Source organism: Ciona robusta, chromosome 13 (genome assembly GCF_009617815.1).
Source record: "Ciona robusta chromosome 13, ASM961781v2".
NCBI classification, from domain to species: Eukaryota; Metazoa; Chordata; class Ascidiacea; order Phlebobranchia; family Cionidae; genus Ciona; species Ciona robusta.
The window spans coordinates 283,484-297,190 of NC_143247.1; the positions used below are offsets into that span (position 1 = coordinate 283,484).

Genomic DNA, 13,707 nt, shown 5'->3' on the forward strand with positions numbered 1-13,707 from the left:
GCTAAACTTTAGTAGTTCAGCACTTTATATTAGGTTCATGTGTATTACCATATATATGTAAACGTATGTTTAGAGTGAATTACCTGAATATTTTTCCAGATCAAAGATTATTGCATCATCAGTGGTGAGTGTAATAGGACACAACTGATTTGGAAAATCTGAAATGAAGTCGAATATTTTAAAAGTAAAATTTTGACACCACAGTGAGCCTTAAACCCGGGAGCCTCCAGTTACGAAGCACACACTGAATCGTAGCCACCATGGTGAGCCTTGAACCTGGGAGCCTCCAGTTACGAGGCACACACTGAATCGTAGCCACCACAGTAAGCCTTGAACCCCGGAGCCTCCAGTTACGAGGCACACACTGAATCGTAGCCACCACAGTGAGCCTTGAACCTGGGAGCCTCCAGTTACGAGGCACACACTGAATCGTAGCCACCACAGTGAGCCTTGAACCTGGGAACCTCCAGTTACGAGGTACACACTGAATCGTAGCCACCACAGTGAGCCTTGAACCTGGTAGCCTCCAGTTACGAGGCACACACTGAATCGTAGCCACCACAGTGAGCCTTGAACCTGGGGCTGGGAGTCTCCAGTTACGAGACACACACTGAATCGTAGCCACCACAGTGAGCCTTGAGCCTGGGAGCCTCCAGTTACGAGGCACACAATAAATCGTAGCCACCACAATGAGCCTTGAACCTGGGAGCCTCCAGTTACAACATACACATTAATTAACACATACCTTCTTCATAACCGGATCCTTCGTCGTCTCTATCTCCATAACACTTAGAATATGTAACACATTTGTCATCGCTCATACGAAAAACGGTGGGCGCAAAATCACTTTTCAAACGGGTTTCAAAACTCGCGAACTTCGTACATGTTTCCCCAGTTGAAAATTCCCCGAAAGACAACACGAAATAAACGCAATATAAGAAAAACATTTGACAAAGTTTGGTACATTGTAATCGAAGACTAGTGACTGAAATTTAGCCGTAATTACTCGTTGTGCTACACTTAAAAGTTGTCAAGTGTCCTTCAGATTGCTTTTGTGTTTCGGGTCTTCATAATTTGGTCTTTTCCCAACGAATATTATTTCTGGGACATGTTTATTGTTATATCAGATGTAACTCATTCATATTTTATGTTTTGGTATGACTAAACCAACCAAAAGTCATGTCTGCTTATCCACACACTGTAATAGCTTCAGCAGCTCGACTGTGGGCATGGGAGTGGCAACCATGGATAAGTCACTCAAGTTTCCACCCACGAAGATATAAATGACCAAACCAACCAAAAGTCATGTCTGCTTATCCACACACTGTAATAGCTTCAGCAACTCGACTGTGGGCATGGGAGTGGCAACCATGGATAAGTCACTCAAGTTTCCACCCACGAGGATATAAATGACCAAACCAACCAAAAGTCATGTCTGCTTATCCACACACTGCAATAGCTTCAGTATCTCGACTGTCGGCATGGGAGTGGCAACCATGGATAAGTCACTCAAGTTCCCACCCATGAAAATACAAATAAAACAACAGCAATTACTTCGATTTATCACTTTACTGATACAATGTTTGCTACATAAATATATTTCTAAATACACAGTGGAAACAAAGGCACCAAACAAGTAACATGATTGTGTTTAGTGTGTTTTAGTTTGGGTCCGCGTGGATATTTCTTTGTTTGTATTTTAAGGGGCCTTGACACTACAGCGTAGCTCACCTCGTTAAAAACAAACAAAAAATATCGGATTATTTTCAAATAGTAAGCATACACAAAAACTTATATGATAACTGCTATGCTGTAAAAATACATGGTAATAATTTTGAAATCAGCATATTTTTAAATTTTTTCTTCAAATAAAATGGCCCTATAAATATAAAGCAGAATAAATAATCTACAAAAAAAGCAATTTCTCTGCAAATAAAAATATAAGTTAGAAAAAGTAGCTTTTCAAATAAATAAACTAAAAATTTCATTTTTGGTGGCAATTGCAAAAGTTGAAGAATTAAAATTCTTACTTCGGTATTTTTTAAAAAATTGGCAAAAAATGACAACTTGATAAAAATCTGCAACACAATTTTTACCCTGTAATAAAAACCAAAGATTCTAAAAAAAGTTCAAAAAATCAGAAAAATGAAAAGCAGTGCTGCACGTGTGGAAAATGATAAATATGATGTTGATGTTAAATAATATAGGATTGACAACTTGTGCAACACTGTTATAAACCATTCCATTTCTCAATGATAACTTTACTATAAGTTTTGTCTTTTATGCATTTTTCCATCGTTTCAATTAGAGTTGGCAGTCTGTAGAAAAAGGGACAATATTACTCGACAGTTAGCATGAGGGTGGAAATAGTTTTTTCAAAAATCTTTTTTTGATAGTTTGTTTTGTTATAAAGAGATTTTTTTCTGTTTTTTATAAGTTTTAATTTTATTCCGGCTACACGAGGATAAAGTAAGTTACATTCATTCATTCATTCTTCATTTAAATTCTTTTTTTTTACAAAACACTTCTAAGTTTCGTGTATCAAAATATGCTGGGGGCAACTGTTGTGCCGCTATGTTTTAACCTCTACTTAATCTTCCATCTCTTTTAAGAAGACTTAAAGAAATCAACAGAATTGGACAACTAATTTGAATGAATGTAACTTATTTATCCTCGCATGGCAGGGCAACGACAGTCGTTATAACACGTGTTCTGTTTTATAAACCTCGTGCAAGCTTACAAGTTACCACGTATGTAACTTATGTGACCACGAAGTTAGAGCAAAGTGACTTGCTCAAGGACACATACACCCACAATAGTAGCAGCGACGAGCCTTAATGTTCAACTCGACAGCGAGCATGAGGTACATTACCTGACATCCATAGCATTCAAATGTGAAGGATGCAAAACGGGGGAAATCGGATCGTTAGCCATGGCAGCCTCCAACAACTGGGTTAAAACACCTCCCGATAATTTCTGTAACTTAATCCATGTGGAGTTTCTCAAGCTGAATGAAAGAATAAATGAACTTCTATTTATATTCATGTTTATCGCATATTTTTAATGAAAAGGGAAATCATTTAAAACAGCATGTGTTAAATTCTGAAAACAAAATCTGTTTTATAAATGAATGAATAAATGCAACTTATTTATCCTCGCATGGTGGGGCAACAGCAGTCGTTATAACACGGGTGTTCTGTTTCATACATGCTAACTTATAATTTTCCACATTGAAATTTTTCAGTAATTTTTTTTGTATGGTTAAAAATTTAACAATAAATTAGTAACTACTGGGTTGGAGCAATTACTGTCAAGTGTCTTGTCCAATTATAGTGAGCATGAGGTGTATGAATACACCATGTGTGCCTGGTATATAAGAAGACACCCATGTTATAACTTAGAAGTGAGCATGAGGTGTATGAATACACCATGGGTGTCTGGTGTATAAGAAGACACCCATGTTGTAACTCGACAGTGAGCATGAGGTGTATGAATACACCATGTGTGTCTGGTGTATAAGAAGACACCCATGTTATAACTTGACAGTGAGCATGAGGTGTATGAATACACCATGTGTGTCTGGTGTATAAGAAGACACCCATGATATAACTCGACAGTGAGCATGAGGTGTATGAATACACCATGTGTGTCTGGTGTATAAGAAGACACCCATGTTATAACTCGACAGTGAGCATGAGGTTTATTCATACACCATGTGTGTCTGGTGTATAAGAAGACAGCCATGTTATAACTCGACAGTGAGCATGAGGTGTATGAATACACCATGAATGTTGTGCAACACCAATGTATTAAACCCCTTGGTTTCCCACCCAAGGTTAAACACGGTACTTACATACAACATTGTCTTAGTGGGGCAAGAATACTTGGCTCATGGTGGGAGGGGTTTCCAAAACTGGAGACAAAATAAAAATATAACCAAATTAAACAAGCAAAGAAATATCCACACCCAGCGTTGTTCAGCGCAGGTTAGCGTAGATATTTCTTTGTTTGTTCTTTTAAGCGGCGTTTACACTACAGTGTAGCTCGCCTTGGTGTAAAAAGAACAAACAAAGAAAAATCTACACCCAGCGACAACATAACTATTTAAAATTATTTAAATAAAAAAACAAGGAAACATTTTTACTTTAAGCAATAAATAGCTTTGATTTCTACTTATACAAAAATTCTTCTTTTGAAAAATGAAAAAAATAAAAATTAAACAAAAAACGAAATATCTTTAATCTAAAACAACTAAAAACCTCTTAGCATTATCCATCATTAGCAACATGGCGTCCTTGCTTTTATTTTTAAATATTTCATAATGGTGACGATCGGCATTGCCAATAAGGTAGTCAAACACCGCGGCATCTGCAACGTCAAGGAGCCGCGTGCCACGGTCGTACGGTGGTTGGTGTTTCACAACTTTTTCACAATAAGTTTCATCTTTTTCCCATCGTGCCATGCGATTGTCAACATATGTACGCTGGAATAAATCGGTTTTAATTTGATTTTATTTTAAGGTTTAAACTTAATCATAAATTCAATTAATAAAGAAAATGATGATATTTTTTATCCACATGTGGCAGATGTTTTGTTTCATACACCTTGTGTCCATTTATCATGTATCAAACTTGTGTGAGTGATTGTTATAATATCATTACAGTGCATTAATACCTTTAAATGGCGAGGCAACAAAAGTTATTATAACACGGGTTTTCTATTATTATTATATCACAGTCCACAGGTGTCTTTGTCTGCTTTCTAGGTATTGAGCAATTTAACTTGGTAAGTAAATATTATCATGTTTACTTGCCTATCTTGTGTCCCATCTTACTATACGTTCTATATTACCCCATCCTACTATATGTCCCATCTTACCCCACCCTATACCCACCCGAATATATATCCATTCTATATCCACCCCTACACAACACACCTGGTACGGATGCCTCAACTTCTCGAACACCGACCATTTCTCGGGCAACCACAGCGTAACAGAACCCTCTATGACATCACCATCACCACACGCCATGTTTTTCTCGTTGCAATATAAACAAACGCCAAAGTAGCAAATGTTCCCGTCTGGATAAATAAAAAATAATTTACAAGTTACAACGTATGTAACTTATCTAACCTCGCATGACGGGGCAACGACAGTCGTTATAACACGGGTGTTCTGTTTCATACACCTCCTGCCAGCTTACAAGTTACCACGTATGTAACTTATTTATCCTCGCGTGGCGGGGCAATGACAGTCATTATAACACGGGTGTTCTGTTTAATACACCTCGTGCCTGCTTACAAGTTACCACGTATGTAACTTGTTTATCCTCGCATGGCGGGGCAACGACAGTCGTTATAACACGGGTGTTATGTTTCATACACCTCGTGCCCGCTTACAAGTTACCACGTATGTAACTTATTTATCCTCGCATGGCGGGGCAACGACAGTCGTTATAACACGGGTGTTCTGTTTCATACACCTCGTGCCCGCTTACAAGTTACCACGTATGTAACTTATTTATCCTCGCATGGCAGGCAATGACAGTCGTTATAACACAAGTGTTCTGTTTCATACACTTCGTGCCAGCTTACAAGTTACCATGTATGTAACTTATTTAACCTCGCATGGCGGGCAATGACAGTCGTTATAACACGGGTGTTCTGTTTCATACACCTCGTGCTCGCTTACGAGTTACAACGTATGTAACTTATTTATCCTCGTGGGTAACGACAATCGTTATAACATTTCTGAAAATATGGGGTAAATATTCTTTGGGCACTTAATAGCAAACCTGATTATTTGATTATTTTTCATATGGCAGGCAAAACATTGGCCCTTTAATATTACTGCCAGAAGATCTCTTTCGGAGTAAAATCCTTTTTATCTGGCAACACTTTATCCTTTTTTTATTTGGCAACACTTCTCCCTTTTTTGTTTGGCAAGACTTTTCCCTTTTTTATTTGGCAACACTTTTACTTTTTTATCTGGCAATACTTTTCCTTATTTTATCTGGCAACACTTTTCCTTTTTTGATCTGGCAACACTTTTCCTCTTTTATCTGGCAACACTTTTACTTATTTTATCTGGCAACATTTTTCCCTTTTTGATCTGGCAACACTTTTACCTTTTTCACGGAATGTGTCAAGCAGACGAGTGGTGGCGACAGGCATTATCTCAGTTTTAAGGTTGACGACTCTCCCCACAACCAATGGGCTTCGTCGGTAATCTAATATGCGATCCAAGTGAAAAGCAGCGATCTCAGCGTTATGTCGGTCGTACCCGTCGTATGGCTTGCCTTCTATTATGTGGTCTCTTGCATATCTGGAAAATAAGAAATACAAAATATTCAAAAGTTGAATTTATATCTGAAACAGAAAAATTAATCACAGGAATATAAATTAAATGAATAAATGTGATCTGTTAATTAAAGCGTGGCGGAGCAACTTTAGCAGTAATATTAAAACCTTATAATAAATTTCTGCGAACCTGACCCTTTTTGGAAATTAAACATAGAAAATAAAAAAATGAATAAATGAGGTATTAAAAAGGAATTAAAGGAATAGCCTACGATGTATTTAATTTATTAAAAATGTAACTTTTTATCATTGCGTGGAAAACGGCAGTCGTTATAACACGGGTGTTCTGTTCCATACACCTCGTGCTTGCTTATGAGTAACTACAAAACCACATATGTAACTTTGTAGTTGATTGTTGTAAAGGTGTCCAGCTTAACAACAAACATGTCAACAATGGTAGCAGCCACGAGACAAGAACCCATAAAATGTCTGGGCTAAGAGCAAGAGCACCAACTAACATGCCTTGGCAATGAACAATCTATTTAGGCACATAGACTCAAGACATATTCTGTCCAAAACAATGCAGTGACAATAAGAAGCATCCCTGAAGGTCAAAAACTCTAAATGCTAACTTTGTGAAATTCTTACTATTTAAAAGAGATTATTTTATATTTTTTGTTAAAAAAATGTTAAAAATAAAAAATTGTAAATTGTCTTTAAAAATGGAATTATAAAAGAGTCAGAAACATTCGCAATAGAGTGCATTTACTAAATAGAAGTAAGGTTTTTACGACAAAACACCCAATAAACTGTCCCACCTTTTTTGTTTAAACACGACTCTTTGACCGCCTTCAAGCACCAACAGAAGTTTTATTTGCGTTCCTTTTGGTAAAGCGTCGGCTTTCATAATCTTTGCCGATGCCATTAGTTTCAAGATGGCTGCCAATTCAGGGTGTTGGTAAGGATATATCTGCCGTTCGTTTACCCAACTGCCCGCTACCTATGGGAGATATTATGGTTTTTGAATTAAAACTATTCTCATGCCCACAGTCGAGTTGTTGAAGCTATTGCAGTGTGTGGATGAGCAGACATGACTTTTGGTTGGTTTGGTCATTTATATCCTCATGCGTGGGTTACTACCAAATGGGACAAAAAAATGAATAAAAACATGTCAGAATCCACCCAACCCCACTATATATAGTTGACATACCTTATACAGCTTTTTAAAGTCGGAAACATCAGCTGCTTGAAAATCCAGTTGTAACCGGTCTAATTCACTTTGCACGAACTCATTTCTTGCAGCAGAATCTTGTTTTATAAACATTGGAGAATTTTTTATGACATCATTAGGTTTTTCTATGACATCATCAGGTTTTTGTTCGTTTTCCGCGTTTTTAATAACTTTTTGCGGCACGATGGGTTTCTCAGCCAGCCTGTAAAGATTTTGTTTTTACTTTTGTCATAAAAAATTTGGGGTTTCTGGAACAATCACATATGAACAAAACTAATGCTGAGAACCATGACAAGCGGTTTGTAAAGTCCCCATTGATAATCCTTTAGGTGACTGGTACAAATTTTGGTTTACAAAATGTAAGCCTCACTGATATAATATTTGTTGTTGTAAAAACTCGGGTGTTCGTGTTAAGAAGATTCTGTTTACAAACTTTTAGTGATGCACGATGCACCCCATAATTTGTCTCACACATCAATTAATTAAACCATGAAAAAATATATATTAAATTAGGTAGGATTTCTTAACATGGCTAGAAAATGCTTTGCACGTTTGCAGACTGGTCCTCTGGTAGGTTACAGATAAGGCTGGTGAAAACTGGTAAGTGTTAGAGGTTGGAATTAGCAGAACGAAAAAATGTTTTGTACCGACAAATATACATAGCTTGACAGTGTGCATGAGTCTTAAAAAGAAAGTAATTAAAACGTCACTAAGATTTCGGTTTCGAAAGTAAAACAAAATCATTTTACCTTAAATCGTTTAAAATTGTCTCTTCGTCGTCGTTTACGACTTGAAACATCTTGTAAATTGTAAACCAAGCGACCATACACGTCACACCAATTATTATGCGTTGTTTTAGTTTCATATTTTATATTGTTTAGTGAAAAAAACGAAGAATTTTCAAGTTTTGCAGCAAAATTCGTTTCTGTGACGTCATCGGTGAAACACGTCATGCGTGAAATGTTTACGTTGTGTCTGTGTAGTTAGAATGGATGGGAGGGAATTTTCTGCGCTACATATTTTTTACGCTGCTATGTAAAGTGTACACCTTATGCTCACTGTCGAGTTATAACATGGATGTCTTCTTATACACCAGACACACATGGTGTGTTCATACACCTCATGCTCACTGTTGAGTTATAACATGGGTGTCTTCTTATACACCAGACACACATGGTGTATTCATACACCTTATGCTCACTGTCGAGTTATAACATGGGTGTCTTCTTGTACACCAGACACACATGGTGTATTCATACACCTCATACTCACTGTCGAGTTATAACATGGGTGTCTTCTTATACACCAGACACACATGGTGTATTCATACACCTCATGCTCACTGTCGAGTTATAACATGGGTGTCTTCTTAGACACCAGACACACATGGTGTATTTATACACCTCATGCTCACTGTCAAGTTATAACATGGATGTCTTCTTATACACCAGACACACGTGGTGTATTCATGCAATTTTTCGTACATATTTATAATCAAACTGTAAACCAAAACTTTAAACCCATCATTTAATGAAATAAACATGCGACAAAAACACATGAGATTAAATACAAATCAACAATTTCCACCAAACACATAATTTCAACTTTAATCAAAAGTAATTAAGTTTGCTTCTTTATTTTCAGACTTTTTATTCAACTTTTTTCTTTTGGCAGCAAGCTCAGATGGTGGATTTTTACGTTTTGTTCCAGTTTCAGTCTTTTTTGCAGCCTTTTTTCGTTGTTTTTTCTTTGTTTTTGATTTTGTCTCCATTTTTTCTGCCACTCCTTCATCTGAAGATAGTTTGAGACGCTCAAAATATTTTTCTACAGAAAAGTAGCGTTATCAGAATAAAGAGATGCAACATACATCCATCTGATGTGTTGTAGGAAATGTGGCTTTTATTCTTTTACATACGTGGTAACGGTAAGCAGGCACAAAAAACAGAACACCTTGACAGCCATACAGTTACATATAAGGTAACTTATATATATATATATACAAATATATATCACTCATGTTATAACAACTGTTGTTGTGCCGCCATGCGTGGATAAATAAGTTTTTGATGACCACTGGGTTGGAGCAATTGCCGTAAAGTGTCCTTCACAAGGACATATACACTCACAATGGTAGCAGCTTATTTCCTTTGGTCTACACTCTACAGACAAGTAGTTTAACCAATGTGTAATAACACGTTAAATATGTCACGCTGAGATACGCATTTTGACCGCTGTTCCATTATTATAGGCCTATATATTACATTTATATAAATAAAAACCTCACAGAAAAAAATCACAAACCTTATTATACTTTTTATATGTTATGAACATTATAGACAAACCTGGATAAAGGTCTGAGAAACTGTCGGTATCTGATTCAACTTCTTTGTCATTTCCTTTTACTGAATCTGTTAAAATAATTTAAATATCAATTTATAAATTTCTATTTTACATATGAATGTTTTCGAATAAGCATCTATCCTTGGCTGTCAAGGGAAGATCTCCCATCCATTTCAATTAAAGCCATTGTCGTCTACCTCCCGTAAGTGACAAGCTTCAATATCTGGTGAGGTTCATGTGGTAGCACTTCTTGGGGACAAAATTGACCGTTTACCCCAACATTCAGGGTGCCCGAAGAAGTGCCTCACCCATATAGAATAGAATGTGCATATACAGTGTTGGGGTAATGGACCAACTCTGGTCTAAATCCCAGGTTCCATGGCGTGCCTCACTGTAGGACCTCACCCATATAGAATAGAATGTGCATATACAATGTTGGGGTAATGGACCAACTCTGGTCTAAATCCCAGGTTCCATGGCGTGCCTCACTGTAGGACCTCACCCATATAGAATAGAATGTGCATATACAGTGTTGGGGTAATGGACCAACTCTGGTCTAAATCCCAGGTTCCATGGCGTGCCTCACTGTAGGACCTCACCCATATAGAATAGAATGTGCATATACAATGTTGGGGTAATGGGCCAACTCTGGGGGTTCCCTAGCGTGCCTCACCCACGTAAAATAAATAAATACCATTTTATACCGTTATCGTTATCATTCTCATCTCGTAGATGTTGTTTCCTCTGAAGTAATGGAAGCGGCACAAACTTCTCGCCACTTAATTGACATGCCTCCCCTATATAAGACAGAATAGTTGAAAATTTATAAATTTAAAAAAAAAATTAAAAAAAAAGAAAATTTCTTCTAGCCATAATTTTTGATTTGTTTAATAAACTGAATATGAACACAACCAAGGCAAAACACACACAATTTTTTTGTTTGCATAGTACTTACACTTTGCCTTGGCTTTTTTGTATCTTTTCCCATTAACATGTTTCTCCAAATGTGAAGGTATCTTGTTTAAGTGTCGTAATGTTAATGTACAGAAAAGCTGGTTCCTGAAGAAGAAATAAACAAATGTAACTTGTATGTTGCAGAATGGTGGAAAGTGACAATCATTAAACTAAATATTCTACGGATGTTCTGTTTCATACACCTCATGCTCGCTGATGATTACTCACAGGTTACCACGTATGTAACTTTGTCGGTAATTGTTTTTTGTATATGACAGAAAATTTAGCATCAGTGACTACTGAGTTGGAGCAACTTCCGTTAAGTGTCTTGCCCAAGGACACATATGCTCACATTGGTAGCAGCGTCAAGCCTTAAACCCTTTACCTCTGGGTTCAAGGCAGGCACGCTAACCATTGTGTTACCAATTAAACTTTTTGTTTTGTTTACAAACAACTGTCAATATCACTGAAGTGTCGTTTAACTAAACTAACTAACTAACAACTTAACTAAAATAAAGATACTACTTTTACAAAATAGCCAACTTAAAGAATCAAACATATAAAAAGAAAGGATATTTATATAAAGGTAAATAAAATATGCAATCAAAAGTACTGAAGTACTTCAAGTATCTGTTAAATATTTATTACACAAATATAATATTACAGAATATTTATTTCTATTTCTATGTTAACTTACTCGTGTCCTTTTTTATTACTGGGCATAATGTGCGGTTCATATTTCGTAATATCAAATTCTCCTGTAATACCAGTTGTCAAACGAAGATATTTTTTTCCTTTCACATGTTGTAATACTGAGTCATGGCGACACGGCATTTCATGGTTGGTGACTGTGCATTTTATCTGAAAATGATGGCAAAAAATTAAAAATTTGAATTTTGATTAACGTGTTGAATGCAATATACTTTTTACTCTGCTTATTTGTATAGACACCTAACAGCAGGGTAAAAGGAAATGTTTATTACTTCAAACTTAAAATGCCACACCTCTATAAAAGTTGGGGTAATAAACAAAAAACAAAATTTACCCGTCCATTTTCGGTGCACGCCAACCCTGGATGTAACTTCAATAATTCTTTAACCTCAGTTGGTATATTAGAATCTACTGGCATTATGGGGTCTGGGGATATATAGAAATATTAGAGTAATATCAGGTTTAAGCCTATAATAGTTATGTCTGCTCCAGACTGAAAAATATGTTGTGCGCGGAGGATTTATCCACAGTCTGTTTATCCACACACTGCAATAGCTTCAGCAACTCGACTGTGGGCATGGGAGTGGCAACCATGGATAAGTCACTCAAATTCCCACCCACAAGGATATAAATGACCAAACCAACCAAAAGTCATGTCTGCTTATCCACACACTGCAATAGCTTCAGCAACTCGACTGTGGGCATGGGAGTGGCAACCATGGATAAGTCACTCAAATTCCCACCCACAAGGATATAAATGACCAAACCAACCAAAAGTCATGTCTGCTTATCCACACACTGCAATAGCTTCAGCAACTCGACTGTGGGCATGGGAGTGGCAACCATGGATAAGTCACTCAAATTCCCACCCACAAGGATATAAATGACCAAACCAACCAAAAGTCATGTCTGCTTATCCACACACTGCAATAGCTTTAGCAGCTCGACTGTGGGCATGGGAGTGGCAACCATGGATAAGTCACTCAAATTCCCACCCACAAGGATATAAATGACCAAACCAACCAAAAGTCATGTCTGCCTATCCACACACTGCAATAGCTTCAGCAGCTTGACTGTGGGCATGGAAGTGGCAACCATGGCTAAGTCACTCAAGTTCCCACCCACGAGGATATAAATGACCAAACCAACCAAAAGTCATGTCTGCTTATCCACACACTGCAATAGCTTCAACAACTCGACTGTGGGCATGGGAGTGGCAACTATGGATAAGTAACTCAAATTTCTAATAGTGGTATGTTTAAATCTTATCACTATACTTCGCTTTTAACAAAAAGCAACGAAAAGAAAACACGTGGATTTTACCTGGTGATTACCCAGTTGTGGTACAAACCTAAACGGGGTGGTAAAAGTTTAGACAGTAGCTCTTCTTTACATATGTATAGTGTGTGATAGTTAATATACATTTCCGGCTTGTAGAAATAATCAGCCATACAAAATAATTACCCATCAATTTACATATGTGGTAACTTGTAAGCGGGCACGTTGTGTATAAAACAGAACAGCCGTGTAATAACGACAGTCGTTGGCCCCCCGCGCGAGGATACGAGATACCACGTAATGCACGTATGTAACTTATTTATATATATATGTATATATGCACATATGTATATATGCACATATAACTGTATGGCTGTAAATTTAGCGACCACTGGGTTAAAACATCACAACACACACAATACACGGTGACGCCAAAACAATAAAACTTGTTTATTTTTAACCAGTATAAATAAAACTTTTTGAAAGAAAGTTTTCCCAACAAAAGAAATATCTCGGTCGTAAGTTTTATTTTGTAACATTTTGTCAGTGTTAACTTGACAGTAAGCAAGACGTGTGCTACTCTGCGAGTATCTAGAATCTATAGACTACCTTTAGATAGATCAAAAGTTTATAACTTAATCTATACTGCTGTATTGTGGGTTTAGAACGCTTTTTATGTTACTTTTACTAAAGTAGTTTTACCGTGTTTTAACGACTTTGGTTTCGGTGCAAATTGAACGACGGACGGCCTACTAGAGATATCTCTAGTGTGGGGGGCGGCTAATGTTGAAGTTGCGGGTTCGCGCTCCGAAGCCTCGCGACGACGCTGTTCCATCCTGCCCCGACGCACACGCTATCCGACTCCGCAACGCATTGCACACCGATGTATGACA

General features: G+C 37.2%; 3 protein-coding genes across 10 annotated transcripts in view; all 3 read right to left on the bottom strand.

The window, feature by feature from the left end:
* LOC149725534 (uncharacterized) overlaps positions 1 to 1,443 on the bottom strand; it is a 40,820-nt gene extending 39,377 nt beyond the window's left edge. For all 3 annotated transcript variants that reach the window (XM_089891315.1, XM_089891314.1, XM_089891316.1), the window contains exons 1-2: positions 746 to 1,443; positions 84 to 158 (exon numbers count right to left, since the gene is read on the bottom strand). In XM_089891315.1, coding sequence (XP_089747441.1) covers positions 84 to 158; positions 746 to 947 — 277 coding nt within the window. In that variant the 5' untranslated portion in view covers positions 948 to 1,443. The remainder of the gene's footprint in view (positions 1 to 83; positions 159 to 745) is intronic.
* Positions 1,444 to 1,550: 107 nt separating this feature from the next.
* Positions 1,551 to 8,514, bottom strand: LOC149725535 (glycosaminoglycan xylosylkinase-like). The gene is made up of 9 exons (XM_089891339.1): positions 8,281 to 8,514; positions 7,511 to 7,733; positions 7,119 to 7,300; positions 6,129 to 6,325; positions 4,937 to 5,082; positions 4,260 to 4,483; positions 3,854 to 3,913; positions 2,873 to 3,007; positions 1,551 to 2,318 (listed from the first exon to the last, which is right to left on the bottom strand). Exons 1-9 carry the CDS (start codon positions 8,394 to 8,396, stop codon positions 2,231 to 2,233), a joined length of 1,371 nt encoding a protein of 456 aa, XP_089747465.1. The 5' UTR covers positions 8,397 to 8,514; the 3' UTR covers positions 1,551 to 2,230.
* Positions 8,515 to 9,044: 530 nt separating this feature from the next.
* Positions 9,045 to 13,689, bottom strand: LOC149725536 (surfeit locus protein 2-like). Of its 6 annotated transcripts, none has more exons than XM_089891345.1 (7): positions 13,517 to 13,689; positions 11,871 to 11,962; positions 11,523 to 11,686; positions 10,827 to 10,930; positions 10,580 to 10,668; positions 9,874 to 9,937; positions 9,045 to 9,322 (listed from the first exon to the last, which is right to left on the bottom strand). In XM_089891345.1, the coding sequence occupies exons 1-7, from the start codon at positions 13,647 to 13,649 to the stop codon at positions 9,138 to 9,140; spliced, it is 831 nt and encodes a 276-aa protein (XP_089747471.1). In that variant the 5' UTR covers positions 13,650 to 13,689; the 3' UTR covers positions 9,045 to 9,137. The 6 variants fall into 6 exon arrangements, with proteins under 6 accessions (XP_089747471.1, XP_089747469.1, XP_089747470.1 ...); XM_089891343.1 differs by having other exon boundaries at positions 9,045 to 9,355; XM_089891344.1 differs by having other exon boundaries at positions 9,874 to 9,939; positions 10,576 to 10,668.
* Between the last annotated feature and the right edge of the window lie 18 nt (positions 13,690 to 13,707).